General features: G+C 40.4%; 1 protein-coding gene across 1 annotated transcript in view; it reads right to left on the reverse strand.

The window, feature by feature from the left end:
- prkcz (protein kinase C, zeta) overlaps window positions 1-24,812 on the reverse strand; it is a 135,591-nt gene that overhangs the window by 109,716 nt on the left and 1,063 nt on the right. Inside the window, exons 2-4 of the mRNA XM_038723448.1 lie at window positions 9,882-10,003; window positions 8,719-8,808; window positions 8,352-8,402 (exon numbers count right to left, since the gene is read on the reverse strand). Of these exons, the coding sequence (XP_038579376.1) occupies window positions 8,352-8,402; window positions 8,719-8,808; window positions 9,882-10,003 (263 nt within the window). The remainder of the gene's footprint in view (window positions 1-8,351; window positions 8,403-8,718; window positions 8,809-9,881; window positions 10,004-24,812) is intronic.

Genomic DNA, 24,812 nt, shown 5'->3' on the forward strand with positions numbered 1-24,812 from the left:
ATATCCATCAGACTCAGCCACAGTTACTAGACCAAGAAGCAAATCAGAGCTGCAGCAAATTCAAAACACTCACTGAAGAAGAAAACTTCTACACACATTGTCTTCAGGTTGTTGTCACTGTCACAAACTGAAAACCTTAAATCATTTAAAGGATCCTCTTTTAGTATTATACTTCCATAAAGCTGCAGGAAAGAATGATGCAGCAGAGGCAAAGGTATTAAAAAGAATCCTACATTTCCCATAATGCAACTTGACAGTGTCTGGATAAACCCTTCTTGTCTGGTAAACACCCAGGTCTTTCAAACCTCATGCCCACAGTTTGTAATGTGGAGCTTTGTGTTAAAAATCACCAGGGTTATATTTGATGAAGTTCCTCCAGAACAAACACAAGACATTTTACAGGTGTTTTCTCATCCTGCCACAAAAAAAGTACATTGGTTTAGGTATTTAACACAAGACACAACCGTGCTAGACTTCCTTTTCTCTCTCTTAGATAGGAAAGGGAAGACAAGAGGAAATAACACTTTTGTGTTCCTTGTTCTCTTTGTTCTTTGAGCCTTTCCTCTAAAGCACTGAGCACCACTACCAGGTAAGCAATCCCCTGGAACCCCTCCACACACACACACACACACACACACACACACACACACACACACAGATATATATATATCCTGCCACAGACGGAAAGAGACATTTTGAACTGACATGGGTGCAATTTAGAGCGCATCAAGAGGTTTTTGAAGGTCAGTCTTAAAACTGACATGTTTGGATTTAAGCTGCCAATATGTTGTCACAATATTGAAGCTTTAAACCATTTTCATAGTACAAACACTACTGAAAATAAAACGTTCTCTGACAGACATGCATCCAATAGATAAGCCTCTGAAGAAGCATTAGAGTCAATTTAGGTAAAATTATTCGAATACAACCACTGAAAAGAGTTCAAATCTGCAATCAACCTGCAGCATAGCCATTAAATCAAAGGTGGATGGCGCTAACTGCAACACATCTGAATTTAAGACCAGTGCTAGCCTGATGGTTAAATCACACACCGCCATAATAATGCAACCTTTCCACAAACATGCACACCAACACAGTGTCGCACTCGTTGGCAGGTGCAGCTGCCAAACAGAAAGCCTTCCAGGGCAAAGCAACACAGCCAGCGAGCACCAACCACGCTAGCACCGCTAGCAGGTTGCATGCACACAATCCTTGCCTGCAATGCGTGACTCAACGAACAACAAGGCATGAATCAATCACACATGCTAATCACGGAGGCAGATAGATCTCACACACACACACACACAAACAAGGATCCAGGCAAGGACGCACACTCCAAATCCATTGTCTCGGGGTTTGATGTGGAAACACAGACGGGATGATGAAAAGACGGGTGGATGGATGGATACAGAGATAGATAGCTCACCGGTTTGCCTTCTTCCTTTCTCTCCACCTTTTCAGCACATTATCCAGGCTAAGTGTGCGTGTATGTACATGTGTATGTGTGTATATGTGTGTATGTGTGGTGAGCCGGCAAGGATACACACCGCTACATCCCCTCCTCTCCCTCTCTCTGACGATCCCTCCCTCTTTCTCTCTCCTCCCTGGGCTTTATTTAATTATTTCCTCCCTCCCTCGCCCTTTTTTCCTCTCTCTCTCCTCACAGCTGATAGAGACGCCTTGCTTTTCTCAAGGCTGTTTAATTCGGTCTGCTGCTGCCTTCTTCTTCTTCTTCTTCTATGACTTGTTATCCTCGATTAAGTCGCAGCTCTCTGTTTTTGGCGAGGCAGACAGAGCCAAAAATAGAAGAATAAAAAGGAAAAAAATGTGCCTGCCTTGTATATTAAGAGCTGATATCTGCACGGTACAATGCTCCCTCTCTCTCTCTTTCCCTGTATTTCACTTTCACACAGTGTCGCTCGACCACTGCTATGCCTTGTGTGATGCAGCAGCACTGTAGGCTCCTCCCTGGAGAGACAGCAGTGCCACACAGCTGAGAGAAAGAGAGGGGGATGCTGGGAAAAAGTGGTGGCAGTGGGAGGAGGATGGTGGGGCTGTGGGGGGATGGGAGGGGCTTGGTGGTGGTGGCGCTGGTTGTGGAGGGGGGGGTTCTGCTGAGAATCCGGTGCAAGGCAGGGCAGCCTGCACTGAGTGCATCATCAAGGATTTCAACACTTCCACCTCCTCCCACCCGCCATCATTCCCTCTCTACACAGAGGGGGGTCTGTTTACACACACACACACAAAAACAAATCACACTTTAAGGCTGAAAAAAAAAGCCAGAAGCAAGCTGCTTTCAAGGGGAGCCTTGTCTGTTGTTGTCAGCTCTACCTCAGGACCTGTCACTTTAAAGAACAGAATTTCACATCATGTCTGTATCTGTTTTGGTGCCCTGTCTGGAAGCCATCTATACTGGAGTATAACTGGTGTGTCACCAGGTTTGATTTGGCAGGAAATTAAGACTTTATAGCACAAAAACAGGAAGAGTGCAAATAGAGCTTTAATGGCAAGTGACAGAGGGAGCTGATCACTGCCAGCTTGTTTTTAGGGAAGGCAGCATTGGTAGACTAGCAGCTTCAAAATACTGAATTAACTGTGGTACAGATATAGATGATCAACAGAGGATGAATCTGGTGATCCCCTGACTTTTCCTCTAGCGCCACCATGAGGTTAACATTTTCGATTCAGAGTGAAATGTCTCACTAGCTGTTGAACGGGTTGCCATGGAATCTGGTACGTAATCACCTTGATGAACCATTTTTGTTATTTGATCAGTCCTCTGGTTTATGACCAAATCCCCATCAGCCTCAGCAGTACGCTGTGCTAATTAGCTTATGTTAGCATGCTAACATGTTAAACTACAATGGTGAACATGTTACTGTCTGCTGTGTCTGAGATCAGAGCCACCTTCAGTTCATCTCAGACATTTCCTGTGCAGTCAGCAGTAAAGTCAGAATTGGGACACTTATGATCAACATCAGTTTGCGTCATCGCTGACTAAATCAATTATCAACACTGCTTTTTTCTACATTGCATTGTAGGAATTATGGAGGATACTGAGTAACACAGAGCATAAATCTCTCACTTCAGAATTCAATCAATCAAATAAAGTGTCAAAAAGCAAATCAGGGCGTGACTTCAGTGCCACAGCCTTAATCCTGTTCTTTTTAAGAACAGGGAAGGGGGCCAGGATGGATTTATCTATGTATATGCATTTATATGAACACCTGTGTGTTTTTTACTTTAATCAGTAAATACAATTGGAGTAGTCCATCCAGATCTGGAGATTAGTGAGTCCTGTTTTATTGCACTTATTCTGTTCCCCACAGCAAAATTCTAATTAGTTATGAATCATTAATTACGACCTTCTTAAACTGAGTAGAGGGCGACATCACATCTGGAGTCTCATGCGACCCCCAGATAATACCAGACTGCAGCTTTATATTGCACACACAATGAATGAAGGTTTGCTGCAGCAGTGAAATGTTTTCTGGGTTTTGTTTTCTTATCATGAAGAAGAACAGAGCTGGCCTTGAAAAGTCTGACAGCGTCTCCCTCCTCCACTCATTCCTCTCTTCTCCTCCTCTCGGCCCTTCCCTCCTCTTTCCACTCAGGAACATCAACAGCCAGAAGATGAGCAGGAAGCCTCACTTACTACTGTTACATGTGCAATATTACACATCATCCAGGGCACAACTAGCAGAGCTTTACACCACATAGACACTAGCTTGGGGTGGTGTGTGTGTGTGGGTGTGTGGGTGTGTGTGTGTGTGTGTGTGTCCTTCATTACCTTCCTACAGAACGACAGTCACACTCTGCTCTTCACACAGTCAACCAGTGGTCTGCTTCAGGGTAAAAGCACAGGGCTCCCCTCCCATCAAACACAGACACACAGACACACAGACACACACACACACACACACAGACACACACACACACACACACACACACAGGAGTGCAGTCCATAAGCTGCTGAAACATGCTGTCACAGCAAATAGGCAGCGAGGGAGTGCAGCAAACAACATGAGAGTACGTGAGAGAGAGACAGCAGCGGTGGCTACAGGCTGTTTTTACACAGAGAGTGACTCGTAAAACTGCACAATAATGTGTATTTACAAACTGATTTTAAGATAATATCACTGATTATTTAAAGATTCTGAACACAAAGTAATGGGGGTGGGGTATAAACATGGAAATGTTAGTCAGTCAGTCCAAAAGGTGCAAAGCTAGATATTTTGACCATTACAGGCCACCAAACTTGCAAGAAATTAGCTGCAGATGTTCACAGGATGGAGGAGGAGGATGAGCCCTGATGTTTGCTGACCTCTGACCTCCATCTAGTCAGACTATCAGGCCAAAATTCCCCTTTATACGCAAGAATTAATCAGCGCTCAAGTTGGTTTCAATCCATCCATTAGATCTGAATATATTTTATTCAGGAAGTTTACTGAGTAAATTCATGCTCTCCAGCATCTTCAGTAATTCAGGAGCTAGTAATAGCACCACCAGTAGTGTCTGGTCGGGCCAGAACAAAATTCATGAGATATGTGGTTCTGGGAGTTTGGAGGCATAGTGACTGGTGACTTGCAGTGATCGATGACAAACCATGGTTGTACAGCTAAACTGTAACACACTGCCTAACCAGTAATATGCCAACACATGTCAGCAACAACAAGGCAAACTCTCGAGGGACCACTACAACCTGCAAAGTGAGGGTCACGTTTCCACATTTACACCGGCTGACCAAAACTGTGTGTGTGCAAGCTACTATTACAGTGTTATCTTACAGAACACATTGGCTGTAGGTTCGGAGATGTGGTTTTTATGAAGAATTGTCACAGTGGACACATTTCAGTAGAAAAATTACGTTTGTTAAAGTGGCATTGAGCTGAGCCGGTTAGCAAACTTGGTCACTAACTGGTTCATAGTTCAATTATTACCGTTGTATTTGGACAAAGACTCCTGTCTCACAGCTGAATGCTCAGCATTTTACACTCCAACTGAGCAGCATTTTATAAAACTGAACGGTGCGTCACAGCTATGACTCCTTCATTTTTGGACTCCATTATCTCAAAGGTCAGTACAGTCAAGAGGTTTGATCCATGGCTTTAAGTCACACGTCATACAAGTTAACACAGTTGAATCCTTCATTGGTGAATTCCTTTGCTGCTGTGACCAGGTGGTTGGGACAAATGACCCGGTCACAGCTGTCCAACTTGCACACACAATATCGTATTCTCTAATAGGAGGACTGCCATGAAATTGGCTGAGCAGCGTCGTGCTCCCAAGAGCACAAACCTTTTGGTTTTAATGACCACATGTCCTTTCTTCTGCCAAGCCATTTGAAAGAGCAGCGTTAAAGGGGAAATTCTTGTCTCGTAATTGTAATAGCAGCTTAATTTTGGCAGTAACTCTTTATTTCCGGTTATCATCAACATTTATTATGAATTTTAAAAAAAATGGAAGAACAGCTCTTCCTCTTTTTAGACTAGTGGGAAGTTGACTACATAACTTTGTTAGAAGAAAGAAACATCCATCACTCACCCTAATACTATAGTAGCAACCGATTCTGAAGCTGTACACAAGTCTTAGCAGCCACAAGGTGTGTTTGACCAGTGTGTACCACATATAGACTTTTGATGAAGTGGAATTAGAATGGTGAAATTAGAAATAACCTACTAGAAACAGAAATACACCCTGCTATACCCAGTTCCTGCCTGTGGGAAACACTGTTCAGTAACACAAACTTTCCCCCGACAGTTCCTGGATCATCACAAAGTACTACCCCAGAGCGGGGGGGGGGGGGGGGGTTGGCAGGATGTAGAAAGCATCTTCCTGTGCTGGGATGGAGGGATACATGGGACTGATTTTGAAGCACATGCATTTGTTAAAATTGGTATATCATCTATAGCCCTGAACATAGGGGTTAAAACACTGACGACAAACCACAACATCCTGGGCTATAGACTGACTGGGGCCCTGTGTTGCATCTCACTCTCCCTTACACCAACCTAGTGAACCTCCAGTACTTGAACCCCACAGTGCATGCTATGAGAAAACTCTGATCAGATCATAAATGAGCATAACATTTGCTTCCAATCACAGCTGAGATTCAAAATAATGAGCCACAAATAATGCAGCAAAATGCAATAGGAATACTCCAGTACTACACAGCACTTCTGAATCTTATCTTCATAAATATAAGCTGTTCTTCCTTCCTGTTCTAAATGAAGATTTATAAACTAGATTCGGGAACCAAGACCACACCTTGAACTCACCCAATTTCCGCACACCTTTTCCGTTCACCTCTGACAGAGACAAATTAATGAGCGCAGAACATGTTTTAACAGCACGCAAGGCCATTTATTTCAGTAATTCAACTTAAAAGGTGAAACTAATATATTATGTAGACTTATTACATGCAAAGTGAGATATTTCAAGCCTTTATTTGATATAATTTTGATGATTATTGCGTACAGCTTATGAAAACCCCAAATTCTAAATCTCAGAAAATTAGAATATTGTGAAAAGGATCAGTATTGTATCCAACAAAGGTTAAAATGAAGGGCAACTGGACTTGGTTGAAGCTTCAACCAAGTCCAGTTGCCCTTCATTTTAACCTTTGTTGGATAACTATGACCTGGATGACTGAGAATCTTCATAGAGATCAGTATTGTAGGCTCAAAGTGTCACACTCTAATCAGCTAATTAATCCAAAACACCTGCAAAGGGTTCCTGAGCCTTTAATTGGTCTCTCAGTCTGGTTCAGTGGAATTCACAATCATGGGGAAGACTGCTGACCTGACAGTTGTGCAGAAAACCATCATTGACACCCTCCACAATGAGGGAAAGCCTCAAAAAGGTAATTGCAAAAGAAGTTGGATGTTCTCAAAGTGCTGTATCAAGGCACATTAATAGAAAGTTAAGTGGAAGGGAAAAGTGTGGAAGAAAAAGGTGCACAAGCGGCACGGATGACCGTAGCCTGGAGAGGATTGTCAGGAAAAGGCCATTTAAATGTGTGGGGGAGCTTCACAAGGAGCGGACTGAGGCTGGAGTTACTGCATCAAGAGCCAGCACACACAGATGGGTCCTGGAAATGGGCTTCAAATGTCGTATTCCTCTTGTCAAGCCGCTCCTGAACAACAAACAATGTCAGAAGCGTCTTACCTGGGCTAAAGAAAAAAAGATCTGGTCTGTTTCCCAGTGGTCCAAAGTCCTCTTTTCTGATGAGAGCAAAATTTTGCATCTCATTTGGAAACCAAGGTCCCAGAGTCTGGAGGAAGAGAGGAGAGGCACAGAATCCACGTTGCTTGAAGTCCAGTGTGAAGTTTCCATAGTCTGTGTTGGTTTGGGGAGCCATGTCATCTGCTGTTGTCCACTGTGCTTTATTAAGTCCAGAGTCAGCGCAGCCGTGTACCAGGACATTTTAGAGCACTTTATGCTTCCTTCAGCAGCTTTATGGAGATGCTGACTTCATTTTCCAGCAGGACTTGGCACCTGCCCACACTGCCAAAAGTACCAAAACCTGGTTCAATGACCATGGGATTACTGTGCTTGATTGGCCAGCAAACTCGCCAGACCTGAACCCCAAAGAGAATCTATGGGGCATTGCCAAGAGAAAGATGAAAGACACGAGAGCGAACAATGCAGAAGCTATTGAAGCATCCTGGTCTTCCATAACACCTCAGCAGTGCCACAGGCTGATAGCATCCATGCCACGCCGCATTGAGGCAGTAATTCATGCAAAAGGGGCCCAAACCAAGTACTGAGTACATACGCATGATTATACTTTTCAGAGGGCTGACATTTCTGTATTTAAAATGTTTTACTGATTTCATGTAATATTCTAATTTTCTGAGATTTTGAATTTGAGGTTTTCATAAGCTGTACGCAATAATAATCAAAATTATATCAAATAAAGGCTTGAAATATCTCACTTTGCATGTAATGAGTCTATATATTAGTTTCACCTTTTAAGTTGAATTACTGAAATAAAATGAAGTTTTGCACGATATTCTAATTTTTCGAGTTTCATCTGTATATGTAGGAAATGTTTTGAGGACAAAAGAGAAATTGTGTCAGTTTTACTGACTTCCCATAGCTGAATACACCTGGATGCATCCAACTTTAACTCTGTGACCGCCTCTGTATCATATCTGACTGAGGGGTGGTACTGAGACGACAGAATTTACAGTTGAGTCTTCTAAAGCTGCAGAGGGTCTAACATCTGTTAGATGAGTCCAAAGAGATCCAAACAGCTCAGGGGATCCATCACTACATAGCAAGTGAAGTCTGACTGTAAGTGGGAAGCCTAGAGGGGGACAGAGAGAGAGCAGAGCTGATGTACTCACTGTCCTCTCCAGGGCAGGGCATGCCAGGCCGCTCCGGGATGCTGGGGAACACTGTGAAACAGACAGAAAGGAAACGGTCAACATCAATATGCTGTTTTTTTCTCCTGTCTCCTGCAGAGCTGACAGGACATATGCAATCCAGATGATGACCACCATAAACTTATATGAATATAACATCACAGAAACTCTTTGTACTTTAACATCCTCACTAAAGGTTCATCATAAAGATGAGTAATTTCGAGTAATAAGTTGCATAAAAGTTGCTTGTTTGGCAAGTTGGAGTTTAAAGTTATTTATTTTGACTAATTAAGTTAGATTATTATTATTATATGAATAATCATAAAATGTAAAGTAGGAGCCAACTCACCATGCAGCAGCAGTCCAGACCTCTTGGTTCGATTGTGAATACGAAATGCCTCCTCCAGCTCCATCTGAGACGAGATGGTACAAGGGTCCCCTACACAGACACACACACACACACACACACACACACACACACACACACACACACACACACACACACAGAGTGTTGCTGCTTTATACTAACTCAGTTTTCAACACTTCATAAAGACAACTTTGGATTTTAATGCTACGTTTGGATCTGCCATGTCAGAACATTTAGCGGCAGCAGCACCACGTAACGTGTTATGTATTCTTTTTCCCCGTGATAGGAAATATAATAACTTAATATAAACTGAATTTAACTACATATATGCAGTTGATAGCAGATTGGAGGGAATACTGGACAGTGTTTTAAATGAAGATAAAATAAAATTAAAGAAAAACATTTTCTAACAACACAAAACTTTGAGGACAAGCAAAGCTGACAAAAACTACATGGCCGATAATGGGTTTTGAGATAACAGTTTTGGTATCATTTATTCGGGTAATTTTCCAACTGAATTTAAAGCTCAAGACTAGTATCTTCTTAAAATATTCTTAGTAGCTAGTGTAATAAAGTAATAACTAAGAAATGGTTAGGTAAGGAACCACCAACAAAGGCAGAGTGGATATTGATAATAAAGGAAATGTATGAAATGGACTTTATATCAATAAATTGCATCACTATTGGTCCAAATGCTGCGTATGCATGAATGCAGATATTACAAGGAATGGAAAAACCTTGTATTGTGGCCTATTTGGCTGGTCTACAAACATTATATTTACAATTTCTTTACACCAACTTTTTTGTGATATATTTGTGCTATGGGCTCACACTGAGCTTCTCTGTGTATTTACAAAATGGATGTTATAAGACAGCCGTCATCTTAATCCCCTTGAAGGACAAGATAGATTGTGATTGACATGGACTGGATGTGATCCATCCAAACTCACTCAGAGACAGTGTGAATCTTAAGTCTCCCCAGGAATCTGCGCTAAGGGGAAATATTCCAGATGTCTGATGGAAAGATTATTAAGCCAGAGGTTCCCAACATTTTTGACTTGTGACGCCTTCTCACAGTTTGCATATGTTGTGACAGAGGAGGAGACAGAGCACACATATAGTATTTGAGCGTGAGGCACACCCACCTTCATCATCAATCCACTTGAGTGTGATGGGCTGCTGCTTGGCAACGCTGCACATCGTTCTCACCTCCTCACACAGCTCCACAAAAGTTACTGTGGCTGCCAAGTCCATGATCAACATGTCCCTGAATGCAACACACACAAGCACACACACACACACACACACACAGAAAATATCAAGATTGAGTCACATTGTCTAAGTGGAGCAGAGATCCCTCAGGGTGTCCCAAGGAGTCAACAGCTAAATTAGGAAATCATTCACTAAAGTAAACATGCTCTGATGTTGTATTTAAGGTGTGAGGTGTTTACAGAGACTGACAGAGCATGTGATGACACGGCAGCTGGGTTTGTAGCAGAGTTAACAACATACTGACTGCAGAACGATTCACTTGGGTGGGGGGGGGGCTCAGGTCAGTCTCAGCTGAAGATAACTGGCACATTCAGAACAGATTAATGTGTGTCATTTGATTTTGGACCTGAAGATCAGTTTACTAGTCATAAGGGGTCCAACTCAGGCAGTGAAAACAGATATATAGTGAGAGTGAAAGCTTCTTCTTGACCTTGGAAACGGTATGACCACAGATACTGTAGTTGTGATCATAAGAGTAGTAATAGCAGTAATAAAAGCAGCCCCAGTTTGTGCCTCTAACACACTGTATTATGATTACATTACAAAGCTAAGTATGTGTTTCTGAAAAATAAATACATGGCAGCCTTTGAAAACACCCAAAAGGTCTTTAACCACATTTCCCTCTGCAGTGAAAGTGAAAGTAACCCCCACAACACCACATCAACCACAAACCCATTTCACAAGTAGCCGGAAATTACACACCTTCTAACTTTGTTGTGTGAGAGGAGAAATCAAAATGAGTTATTGTGTTTGAAAACAAACAACTGAAAGAAACAAAACACAACTAATAAAATAAATAAATTTAAATTTCGGTTCACATCCAACAATGACACATGTTATTTCGGCTGCCATTTTATCTGGAACAGTCCATTCAGGGCCTGATTTACTAAAAGGTTTGCGCGAGTAAAAATGTGTGCAAACTTGATATCACCAGCAAATTAAGAGGTAAGCTGATCTACTAATGGTGCACACGCAGAATGACGTCTTTCAAAAGTGCAAGATAGCACCTGTTGTTCATTTAGTACTTTTGCCTTAATGAATATGCAAATACATTTATTTGATCTAACAATGTGATCCAACAAGCCTAAACGCAATTTCATGTGAGTGCAACAGCATCTGTATTTAATACAAGAGGAGGGTGCAAACCAAACTGAGATGGAAGAATTTAGAAAATTGCATGGCGCTGCAGAATGCAGCCCCCAGCTGCAGCGGTGCAGGGATCACGCGAAAAATTCATCCAGCCAGAGGGAACGATCACAAACTGTTCCAAAATGTAAATGCTCCGTATTTGTATAGCGCCTTTCTAGTCTTTTCGACCACTCAAAGCGCTTTTACACTACATCTGCATTCACCAGTCATACACTGAGCGCTCAAACGGAAACATTCATACACTGGCGGAATAGCCGCCAGGGGCAAATCGGGGTCAATACTGTCACCTCCATTGTGTTTGCTCCTGTTGTCATCTACGCAATAATTCTTAGTAAATCACCCATTACAGGTACTAAAATTGCATGTGCAGTATTTTAGAATGCACACGCAATTTAGTACTCTTTATTCGGGATGTTAGTAAATCGTGCCCACAGTGTCTGAACTTGAAATGGAAATGGAATAAAAAATATTTTGTTAAAGGTGCAGCGGACGGAATACTGAAATACTTTGAGAGCATCCATAATTGTTTTTAACTAACTGGATTTTTTAAAAATTCCCTGATAATGATATTACATGAGGGGCAGGAACTGTGGTTACGGTAGTAACAACAGGAACAGGTTACAGTGGTGGTAGTAATAATACAAGAGATACTAACACGCTGCAGTAATACGGAGATAGTCGCTGAACAAAATGTATTTTTTTATCTTCACTTTCTTTTCAGTTGTTTTCAGGGCAGGACAAGCATGTCCTGGTTCTGGCTGGATCTAGTTTGAAATGTTTCAGTACTTGTTCTGATACATACCACAGTTTCAGTACTGATACCAAACCAAGAACCAATACCATGAACACATTTAGCTACAAAACCCTTTATTTTAAGAACCCAATGTTCTCAAATGTTAAATGTTGTACAGCCAAGAACAGCTGAACAGAAACTTTGTCTTTTAAATAAAGTTTAAGATTTACATCTGAATCTGAGGAGTAAACAGGAGGATGAATATGACCAGACATAACTGCACTGACTGCGTTCTGACAAAGTTTATTATTAAAAAGGGACTTTGCATTGAAGCTGGGACATTGGTTGAAACTACCATAAATTCTTCTTCTACCTAGCAGCGTTACAGCTGCGCAGCTTCCCGGGGTCGAGCAAAACAGATCGTGCTGGTGTTACCGTCTGTTCAGGCCTCAGTGGGACAAGCTCCAATCCCAGAAAAGGCCTCATTAAACAAATGATATCGTGTTTTATACTGTAAACACACATCACCGGCTCACACACACGTTGCTGGGCGTGTGAGGCCAAATGTTTATGGCGAGTGCTTGCTGGACTCTGACAGGGTGGAGCAGAGACAGATTGCTTCCCAGCAGGCATTGCTCCACACAGTCAACATAACCCACACAAATCAATGTGCAATGATGACACACGCGCGCGCACACACACACACACACTTGTCTTATCGTGCTTATTATCCGTCTTGACATTTAATCTATTCTCCACTACCCTAAAGCTTGATGATGCTTGTGCCACATTTTTATATAATTAAACATATATGGTATCTTACAGGGTCTCCTTTTCGGTTTCCTCTATACTAATAAAATGATTTCTACTCTTCTGGTTTTTAAAAAAACAAACCCGTTAGAAAGCCAAATCCACGTAGAAACATTTCTGAGTGCGACTACAGACAGACAACTCCACTGCTCACCCGGCACACTAAGTGCATAAAACTATCAACACATTGATCTTTGATCCCTCTAATCAAAATACGTCTGTCACGTCTCGCTCATGCATTGTACAATGGTCACTGTGTGTTGGTTGCTTGGTAAACTCCCGTTTCCAATTTTAACCTGGAAAACTCCATTAAACTTAACACTGGTAATTAACCAACAGACTCAGCAATTAGTCTGTTCCCTACACGCTCTGGGGTTAAACAGCTCTGCTGAAGGCTTTAATGGTTTATGAGGATCTCTCAGATAAGATGATTGATGACTGTGGGGCTTATTGTTTCTACTGTCAGTCTTACCGTCTTATTGTTACTACTGTCAGTCTTATTGTTTCTACTGTCAGTCTTACCATCTTATTGTTTCTACTGTCAGTCTTACCGTCTTATTGTTACTACTGTCAGTCTTATTGTTACTACTGTCAGTCTTATTGTTACTACTGTCAGTCTTACCGTCTTATTGTTACTACTGTCAGTCTTACCGTCTTATTGTTTCTACTGTCAGTCTTACCGTCTTATTGTTACTACTGTCAGTCTTATTGTTACTACTGTCAGTCTTATTGTTACTACTGTCAGTCTTACCGTCTTATTGTTCCTACTGTCAGTCTTACCGTCTTATTGTTACTACTGTCAGTCTTATTGTTACTACTGTCAGTCTTATTGTTACTACTGTCAGTCTTACCGTCTTATTGTTACTACTGTCAGTCTTATTGTTACTACTGTCAGTCTTATTGTTACTACTGTCAGTCTTACCGTCTTATTGTTACTACTGTCAGTCTTATTGTTACTACTGTCAGTCTTACCGTCTTATTGTTACTACTGTCAGTCTTACCGTCTTATTGTTTCTACTGTCAGTCTTACCGTCTTATTGTTACTACTGTCAGTCTTATTGTTACTACTGTCAGTCTTACCGTCTTATTGTTACTACTGTCAGTCTTACCGTCTTATTGTTTCTACTGTCAGTCTTACCGTCTTATTGTTACTACTGTCAGTCTTACCGTCTTATTGTTTCTACTGTCAGTCTTACCGTCTTATTGTTACTACTGTCAGTCTTACCGTCTTATTGTTTCTACTGTCAGTCTTACCGTCTTATTGTTACTACTGTCAGTCTTACCGTCTTATTGTTACTACTGTCAGTCTTACCGTCTTATTGTTACTACTGTCAGTCTTACCGTCTTATTGTTACTACTGTCAGTCTTATTGTTACTACTGTCAGTCTTACCGTCTTATTGTTACTACTGTCAGTCTTATTGTTACTACTGTCAGTCTTACCGTCTTATTGTTACTACTGTCAGTCTTATTGTTACTACTGTCAGTCTTACCGTCTTATTGTTACTACTGTCAGTCTTACCGTCTTATTGTTACTACTGTCAGTCTTACCGTCTTATTGTTACTACTGTCAGTCTTACCGTCTTATTGTTTCTACTGTCAGTCTTACCGTCTTATTGTTACTACTGTCAGTCTTACCGTCTTATTGTTACTACTGTCAGTCTTACCGTCTTATTGTTTCTACTGTCAGTCTTACCGTCTTATTGTTACTACTGTCAGTCTTACCGTCTTATTGTTTCTACTGTCAGTCTTACCGTCTTATTGTTTCTACTGTCAGTCTTACCGTCTTATTGTTACTACTGTCAGTCTTACCGTCTTATTGTTTCTACTGTCAGTCTTACCGTCTTATTGTTACTACTGTCAGTCTTACCGTCTTATTGTTTCTACTGTCAGTCTTACCGTCTTATTGTTACTACTGTCAGTCTTACCGTCTTATTGTTTCTACTGTCAGTCTTACCGTCTTATTGTTTCTACTGTCAGTCTTACCGTCTTATTGTTACTACTGTCAGTCTTATTGTTACTACTGTCAGTCTTACCGTCTTATTGTTTCTACTGTCAGTCTTACCGTCTTATTGTTACTACTGTCAGTCTTACCGTCTTATTGTTTCTACTGTCAGTCTTACCGTCTTATTGTTTCTACTGTCAGTCTTACCGTCTTATTGTTACTACTGTCAGTCTTACCGTCTTATTGTTACTACTGTCAGTCTTGTTGTTACTACTGTCAGTCTTACCGTCTTATTGTTACTACTGTCAGTCTTACCGTCTTATTGTTACTACTGTCAGTCTTACCGTCTTATTGTTACTACTGTCAGTCTTACCGTCTTATTGTTACTACTGTCAGTCTTACCGTCTTATTGTTACTACTGTCAGTCTTACCGTCTTATTGTTACTACTGTCAGTCTTACCGTCTTATTGTTACTACTGTCAGTCTTATTGTTACTACTGTCAGTCTTACCGTCTTATTGTTACTACTGTCAGTCTTATTGTTACTACTGTCAGTCTTACCGTCTTATTGTTACTACTGTCAGTCTTATTGTTACTACTGTCAGTCTTACCGTCTTATTGTTACTACTGTCAGTCTTACCGTCTTATTGTTACTACTGTCAGTCTTACCGTCTTATTGTTTCTACTGTCAGTCTTACCGTCTTATTGTTACTACTGTCAGTCTTACCGTCTTATTGTTACTACTGTCAGTCTTACCGTCTTATTGTTACTACTGTCAGTCTTACCGTCTTATTGTTTCTACTGTCAGTCTTACCGTCTTATTGTTACTACTGTCAGTCTTACCGTCTTATTGTTTCTACTGTCAGTCTTACCGTCTTATTGTTTCTACTGTCAGTCTTACCGTCTTATTGTTACTACTGTCAGTCTTACCGTCTTATTGTTTCTACTGTCAGTCTTACCGTCTTATTGTTACTACTGTCAGTCTTACCGTCTTATTGTTTCTACTGTCAGTCTTACCGTCTTATTGTTACTACTGTCAGTCTTACCGTCTTATTGTTTCTACTGTCAGTCTTACCGTCTTATTGTTTCTACTGTCAGTCTTACCGTCTTATTGTTACTACTGTCAGTCTTATTGTTACTACTGTCAGTCTTACCGTCTTATTGTTTCTACTGTCAGTCTTACCGTCTTATTGTTACTACTGTCAGTCTTACCGTCTTATTGTTTCTACTGTCAGTCTTACCGTCTTATTGTTTCTACTGTCAGTCTTACCGTCTTATTGTTACTACTGTCAGTCTTACCGTCTTATTGTTTCTACTGTCAGTCTTACCGTCTTATTGTTACTACTGTCAGTCTTATTGTTACTACTGTCAGTCTTACCGTCTTATTGTTTCTACTGTCAGTCTTACCGTCTTATTGTTACTACTGTCAGTCTTATTGTTTCTACTGTCAGTCTTATTGTTTCTACTGTCAGTCTTACCGTCTTATTGTTTCTACTGTCAGTCTTATTGTTACTGCTGTCAGTCTTATTGTTACTACTGTCAGTCTTACCGTCTTATTGTTACTACTGTCAGTCTTACCGTCTTATTGTTTCTACTGTCAGTCTTATTGTTACTACTGTCAGTCTTACCGTCTTATTGTTACTACTGTCAGTCTTACCGTCTTATTGTTTCTACTGTCAGTCTTATTGTTTCTACTGTCAGTCTTACCGTCTTATTGTTACTACTGTCAGTCTTATTGTTTCTACTGTCAGTCTTATTGTTTCTACTGTCAGTCTTACCGTCTTATTGTTTCTACTGTCAGTCTTACCGTCTTATTGTTACTACTGTCAGTCTTACCGTCTTATTGTTTCTACTGTCAGTCTTATTGTTTCTACTGTCAGTCTTACCGTCTTATTGTTTCTACTGTCAGTCTTACCGTCTTATTGTTACTACTGTCAGTCTTATTGTTTCTACTGTCAGTCTTACCGTCTTATTGTTACTACTGTCAGTCTTATTGTTTCTACTGTCAGTCTTACCGTCTTATTGTTACTACTGTCAGTCTTATTGTTTCTACTGTCAGTCTTATTGTTTCTACTGTCAGTCTTACCGTCTTATTGTTACTACTGTCAGTCTTATTGTTTCTACTGTCAGTCTTATTGTTTCTACTGTCAGTCTTACCGTCTTATTGTTACTACTGTCAGTCTTATTGTTTCTACTGTCAGTCTTATTGTTTCTACTGTCAGTCTTACCGTCTTATTGTTACTACTGTCAGTCTTATTGTTTCTACTGTCAGTCTTATTGTTTCTACTGTCAGTCTTACCGTCTTATTGTTACTACTGTCAGTCTTATTGTTTCTACTGTCAGTCTTACCGTCTTATTGTTACTACTGTCAGTCTTATTGTTTCTACTGTCAGTCTTACCGTCTTATTGTTTCTACTGTTAAGACTTTGGGAGTATTTTGTGATATGTACATCAGTATGGATGGTTAGCTCTGTGTTTACTTTGCAAGTATCCACAGATCATTTCCATACAGTATGTATAGCTGCAACGATAAATCGAATAATCGATTAGTTGTCAACTATGAAATTAACCGCCAACTATTTGGATAATCAATTAATCAGTTTGAGTTGTTTACAAACAGACAAATTCTCTGATTTCAGCTGAAATGTGAATATTTCCTGGTTTCTTTCCTCCTCTGTAACAGTGAACCGAATATATTTTGGTTGTGGACAAAACAAGAAATTTTAGGATGTCACCTTGAGCTTTGGCAAACACTAATCAACATAATCTGACATTCTATAGACCTAACAACTAATTGATTAATAGAGAAAAGAATCAACAGACTACCATAATCAAAAATGTAAGTAATGGTTAGTTGCAACCCTAATAGTAGGCCTACGTGGCTACAGTAGACTGCAGGTATCACACTGGCACTGGAGCATATCTCATGTGTATCTATGATGGATAGTAACCTTCACGTCCAATATAACAACAAGGCAACTGTTCCATCCAGTCTCTTGTCTTCACTGGATTTTGCTTTTGGATCACATATTTATTAGAAGGAAAGAAGCAAAAAACACAACAAAACAAAAAACAGTAGAAGATTAATTGAAAAGTAATCGAAACCAAAAATTCAGAGCCTCTAACTGACGCAATTTCCCCATGTCGGTTATTTAATCCTGTTAATATTGTGTGTGTTCATGTAGCCTACTTTCCCCTTGAAACATCCTACCGTGTGTTGTCATGTGACTCCGCCCTTACTGCCAGACTGACAACTCACTCGCTTTCAGTGTCATTTTATGCCATTGGCTCTCTCTCATTCGCTCATCCAATCACTCGCTATGCACACACATTGCACTGCAGTTAAAAGACATATCTTCTGCTGCTCTTATAACAGCACCTGTCACTTATGTCCTTTGAGGAATAAGGAGAGGAAGCTAGCAAAGCATGATTTACCGAGCTCACACAGTGTGCGGGTGAAAATCATTTGTTCTGCATTGATATCAAATAATTGAGTGAAATGTTAGTAGCCGTAATCATAATTCAGCAGCCGTGATGTGCCGACTATAGAGGAACTATGTCTCTGTAATGTGCAACATCAACTTTATTTATTTATTTATTTTTTTTAAACCTGTCCTTTCCAGCAGCCTGGTATAGAGTATGATGACCTGGATACCATATTGTGCCAGACAGATTTTACTTTAACAAGAGAGTATTAATGTACTCCTTTGTCTGTTTAATTATTTATTTAATTATGTATTGATTTGTCACCGGGCCGGACAGGGGGGCAGACACGGGGAGGAGAATAACATCAACAAACAAAAACAAACAATAAAAATAACAATAGTAAAAGACAACTTGCTGAACAGCAGCAATAAACAGCTGCCATATATGACAACTAAGAGAACAATGAAAACAAGAAACAGTCCAGCACACTAAATAAGGAACACAGCACAGCCACAAGAGCTGGAATAATAATTAATTTAAATAAGTAACTGAAAGAAAAGCATCAGGAATAATTTGTTTGTGTCTATGTGTGAGACCGTGTGTGTCTGTGTGCGTGTGGGTGAATGTGTCTGTATGTGTGTGTGTGTGAGAATGTAGTTGTTAGTGAGAGTGGGACGCCACGACTGTGCCACACCGACCCCAGCAACAGGCAGGCAAGAACCCCAGTAGCCAATAGGGGCGGGAGAAAGAAAAAAATAAATTAAATAAAACGAAGCAAACCAGGGACGCAAACTGGTCCCTCCAAGCCAACGAGGAAATGCCTCCCCCAGATGCACAAACTAAACGCCCAGCAGCCATTCAGAGACCATGCACAGGGAAAAAGCACAATGCATCAAGATGCATCGACAATCGCCCCACAATCCCACCGCAGCCCTCCAAACCGCAACCAGATCAACCCGCGCAGCGCCCAGAGACCCCCACCCCGAGTAGCCAGGGCACCCCGCGACCCCCCAAAGCGCAAAGGACCCCAGACCGCATGTCCCGGGGGAAGCTGTACCCCGCCCCGAGGAAGAACAGCAGAAAGCCGTGCCGGGAAGCTCCCCGCTGCCAGGGAGAGATAGCACGGGAGAACCAGGCCAACGGTCCCCCAGCCCAGCCAGAGGCAGTGACAGCAGCCCCCGAGGCCGATCTCATCCCCGGACGGGGGCCCAGCCCCCCCAGTCAACAGTGCAACATCAACATTACCTTATCAATTAACATTTAGATAATAGATTTGTGAAATCTGTGAATAAATAAACCCAGCTTTAATAGTTGAGGATATTTACAGTACAAATCTTGTAAGAGGGCAAAAACAACATTCACAAACAAATTAATCGTTCAGTAATCATAATCGCAGTGAAATGTTCAATTATTCAATTTTGATTTTAAGTCATCCATCCCTACAATAAATATACATCTAGTATGAAGAGTATAAAGAGAAAAATAATTTAAAAATGGTTAAATTAATAAATAAATAAATCAAACCCTGAGTGGTCCCAGTTCCACCCAGCACTTCTTCACCCTCTGGGCCCTTGGAAACCTTAGGAACACTTTTCTTTTTCTCTATGCTCTATCTCCTTATTATTATCATCATGATTGTTATTGTTGTTAATGCCCATGTTTTAGCTCCTTTAATCGAGGTCCTGTTAATGATTTTAGCTTATGTGTTTATATTTTGTTTATTCTTTCTGTTGTCGTTTCTCTCTTTTGCCTCGTCACGTCTCCTACATGTCTCCCTGTTAATCACTTGTCTCGCACTATTAATAAACATAGACAATTAAAAAAAGATTGGAGAGGAGCTTTGTATGTGACTGCTGGTAATAGGCTGAAAGGACACATTACTTCTGGATTAACTTTTTAACCTGCATTGTTTTGTTTAGTGAAAGGTGAAGAAATAAACTACATGTGGAGATCAGTTTAAACAAACCAACCTCCTTAGTGTAAAAATCTTCTTTTTAAAAAGATAAAAACTGCTAAAGAACAATCCTTTTGGTTGCCATACGCTCCTAGGTAGTGTTTAAAATGGGGCAATAACTTCTGCTGCAATAAGTTACTATATATAACAATGCTATAACTCTTTAACATATATTGACGTCTCTACCATAAATCCTGTTTCACAATAAGGCTCAGTGTTAAATCTCAAAAATGTCAAGCTGGCAACGAATGTCTGCTCATAATCCCAATCATGTATTCTTAGAGCAGATACTTATTTTGCTGGTGTTGCATGTTCACATGTTGACCAAGTACAGACAAGAATTCTGACCTGTCTGCTGAGTATATGGAACGACAGCTCTAACAGACATGAATGTTGAATGAATGTTCAATTCAATTCAATTCAATTCAATTTTATTTATATAGCGCCAAATCACAACAACAGTTATCTCACAGCGCTTTTCATAAAAGAGCAGGTCTAGACCGTACTCTGTGATGTTATTTACAGAAGCCCAACAGTTCCCACCAAGAGCAAGCACTAGGAGACAGAGGCAAGGAAAAACTTCCTTTTAAGAGGCAGAAACCTCGAGCAGAACCATGGCTCAGGGTGGGCGGCCATCTGCCTCGACCGGTTGGGGTGAGAGAGAGAGAGAGAGAGAAAGAGAGAGAGAAAGAGAGTGAAAGAGAGAGAGAGAGAAAAAGAGAGTGAAAGAGAGAGAGAGAGAGAAAGAGAGAGAGAGAGGGATGTAAGGAGAGAGAGAGAGGGGAGGGAGGCAGCCTACACAATATACACACAGAGGTACAGACAGTGAAGGTAATGTTGCTATAAACTAAATGAAAAATGGTACAGATATTTATAATAGTGTTAATGGTAACCATCTATGTTCAACATACAACGTCATTCAGGGGGGTTGTGTTTAAAGATTATATAAAATTTGACTGGATTAGCCTGGGTTTAACAGAGCCACATGTCTACACACACTCTCCTCTAAAAATACATGTTTGGGTATTAACAAGCCGAGAGTTGAGAAGAACTTTTGACCCAGTTCAGAGTTCTGAATCAGGAAACTGAGAAGTAGCACTTCACTGACAGCCACAGCAACAATAAGGAGACCTGTCCTGCAGAGGAAGCATCCCAGAGTCAGATCGAACAACAGTTAACATTGACTGATGATCAGCAACCATGTGTCCTGACCATTAGCTCCTACCTGCACACTCAACCTGAATCAGAGAATATTCGCTCCTTCTCTCTGCCGTTTGAAAAACCTTAGTATAAAAGAGCAGAACTCTTCAGTGTTATTCTGGGCTGAGAGGCCCTTTGAGCGTGCTAACTGGATTAATAAAGTGTTGAACAAGGTGGCTTTTCATTCTCAGGCTTTAATATTTGAGTCTGTTTAACCTTTTCTGACCTCTTAATCATTAGATGCCAGCATACGCCAGGCTGAGCATGCTGTGGAGCCTGTTTCTGTTAAATTACAGGGTTTTCCACAACATCATTCAAGTAGTGCCGTGGCAGCGTCAACTAACTAGTTCTGTCAATTAGTTGATCTACAGGAAGTCATTCAGTCATCATTTAATTCATCTTTCAATTCATTTATCAAATAACATAAGTGCAGTCACCAGTATCAGGTTACCACAGATACATCTGTATCTCAGCTGATAAATCACAAGTAATGGATGCTGTGTGTCTGAGATCAGGTCTACACTCCAAAGTTTGTCCACCAGAGAACACAGATAAAATGTCCCATTCACAACATAAAGTGGTTCCAGTTCTTTAATTCCAAATTCAAGAGATTTTTTTCTAAAATGCTTATGAATATAAGTCAATATATTCTAATCAGCTTTTACAACTTCTTTTCAGCTCAGAAATGTTCATTGCAGTGTGTCAGATCGTAAAGATCAGATCTGGACTGACCATGACATTTTTAACAGATCATAACGGCTTTATTGAGCACGGACCTCAGCCCAATCCTTTGTTTCACATTAGCTGTCACAGAGGTGCTGTAAACGGAGAGCAGTTTGTTGCAGGATGCAAATGTCTGCAGTGTGGAAATATTTTAAATTGGAAAACTAAGGCAGTCCAACAGCCACTTGTAATGTCTGCAAGCATTTCATACGGCACCTAAAAAAAAAAAAAACAACCAACATAATACAGTTCACTCAGGTAAATCAGGCAAAGGCTGCGCCGAAGCAACACAGACTATTTGTTGTGACTGTAAACGTTAAAGTTAAGCTATTACAGCTCCTCGAAGTAGAACTACTCATTTAGTCATTTTAAAAATATTCTGTTTACTTTGTTATTTCATAAGAAGAAATTAAAAAAACAATGAGGAACAGCTTGGATGCAGGCTTTTTTCCTTAATGCATTGCAGTGCTAACTAATAGTCAAGCATATATTGGATTGATTTTAATAACTTTACTGTAGTTGAAGTGTCCACTGTGCAACTGTTTCATATAGGAAAATACAAGGATCGGATCAGGACTCTGCAGGTATCTGCAGCTAATCAATATCAAATGACTCGTAAAAAACTTGACTGGGACGTCCCGACATTAGACTACAGTTGCCATGCTACTATTCAGACTGCTGTACAGCTAACATGCTAACTGTAGCAAGATTAGTGTGGCAGAGATGAGCATGCAAGTTTCTTCCAGCTATTAAAAATACAGTTCAGCTGATTCCCGGCTCTTGTTTCTGATCTCATTTAAATCACCTGCAGCTTATATGTATAATTACAAATGGAACCAACATCAATACAAAATGAAAAATAACACAAACACACAACATGCTTTATCAGTTGGCACGAAAACTTTCAACAGTACACAGATTTCCACAGAGCTACTGGTGCCATGTTGTGCACCAGCTGCAATAATGAAATGTTTTGCTGATAAACAAAGAATCACATTAGTCAAGAGATAAATGATGAATCCAGATAGTTACAAGATAAAGAAGATAAAATTGTTTTTGGAGTTGAAAGACAAAGACACATGTTTGTCCAAGTTAAGCTTAATATCAAACATGGTAACCACATAAATGCTTCAGATCAACAGACCCGAACGTTGCTCTGCTAGCTTAGCTAGGTTTAAACTGCACCTGTGGTTTTGTCTGAACCTGAACACTGTGCCCTGCAGAAATCACCTAAACTCCTGAAGAGACCATCTGAGGTTTAACTTGCTGAAGAGCTGTTTATTTTACTGAAGTTTGAGGTCAGAAAGATCAGCATCAGGACAGATTTATACAGCAGAGACCATTTTTATTAATTTCTAAAATGTCAAATCATTTACCATGTATGTTCTTTTGAAGGCAACATACTTTATGTTATACATATACACAAGAAAATATATAATCAAATATTTACAAAAATATGTCTCTCAGTATTTCTGTCATTATATAAACTGATCCAGTTCAAGATTAAAGATAATGATTGTCAGACCTGCTGATAATGAAAAGCATCAGTTCAGTGATGGAACAATACTAATACTAACTAACTAGCAATTTACACATTTTACATAAAAAAACTCTAACACAGTCCCTCTACAAGACCAGAACTGCAAGATGAAGGACCTATCGTGGCTGAAATTCTACTCTAGTGGTGCTAATTTCTGACATGTGCAATTAATCATATTAAATGGACCTAAATAGGGTAAATCTGGGAGCCCCTATAGCTGTCTGTGGCCCCAGAACAGTTGTGCACTTTGGTAGGGCTCTTGCTATGTTACCTAGCATCTGAGTAGCTTACTGGTTTAGAGCTGGTCCAGTAAACCCTGACTGCTGCATAAAAATGAGCACAGGATCGACTGAACTGGCTGCCCAACGCAGGTGTGTCAGAGAACCTTGGCATCATGTGAAGCATTGGGAGTGAGCATGCCTGATGGCTTCCCAGCATGCAGTGGGGTAACATCTCTGATATCATCCTTTTATCTGTGTTGCTGCACTTTTATTGGTGTTACAGTCTTCACACTTCGCACTGTTGTACAATTATTCATGTTGGCCAGCTGTGTATTCGGGGTGTGGCTTAGCGAAGGGTCAATTAGGCCCAATTTGGACATTTTCACTTACGGGTGTCCTCACTTTTGTTGCCAGCGGTTTAGACATTAATGGCTGTTTGATGTGTTATTTTGAGGGGACAGCAAATTTACTCTGTTATCCAGACTGTACACCCACTACTTTACATTGTAGCTAAGTGTCATTTCTTCAGTTTTGTCACATGAAAAGATATAATCAAATATTTACAGAAATGTGAGGGGTGTACTCACTTTTTTTAGATACTGTAACTGTTTGTTTGTCTGAGTATTTAACTAGGAGCATAATGTGTCCTGTTTATACGGAGCTGCATTGATTTACAGCAGACACGAGGCAGAGCTGCGAACAGGTCCAGTGATGAGTGACATTTTCAGAGGCAGTTAAACTTTCTGTTCATGAGACTCAGCAGAAACACTGCCAGGAGAAAATCACGAAACACTACCATTACCAATGACCTTCAATAACCTTACACTACCTTTACAGCTTCTAGTAGAGTTATTCAGTGTTTAGAGCAAAGTTCAGATGTTACATCACAATAAGGATCCTCATAGACATGCCTGAAAAATCACATTTGATACACCCCTGGATATTAAAGCGAGTTAAAGAAAGCAGAGAACAGAGGCTCCTTCAAAGACAACTAAACATTTCTATAATGACTAGAGCAATAGGAGATAATCTTTCAGTGGAAGTAAATTAGAAGAGCTTTAATTTCTAACATTATGGAGATGAATACTTGACAAAGCAGTGACATG

This window comes from Micropterus salmoides, unplaced genomic scaffold (assembly GCF_014851395.1).
Source record: "Micropterus salmoides isolate LMB-PRFRI ecotype aquatic unplaced genomic scaffold, ASM1485139v1 Ms_hic_scaffold_16, whole genome shotgun sequence".
NCBI lineage: Eukaryota > Metazoa > Chordata > Actinopteri > Centrarchiformes > Centrarchidae > Micropterus > Micropterus salmoides.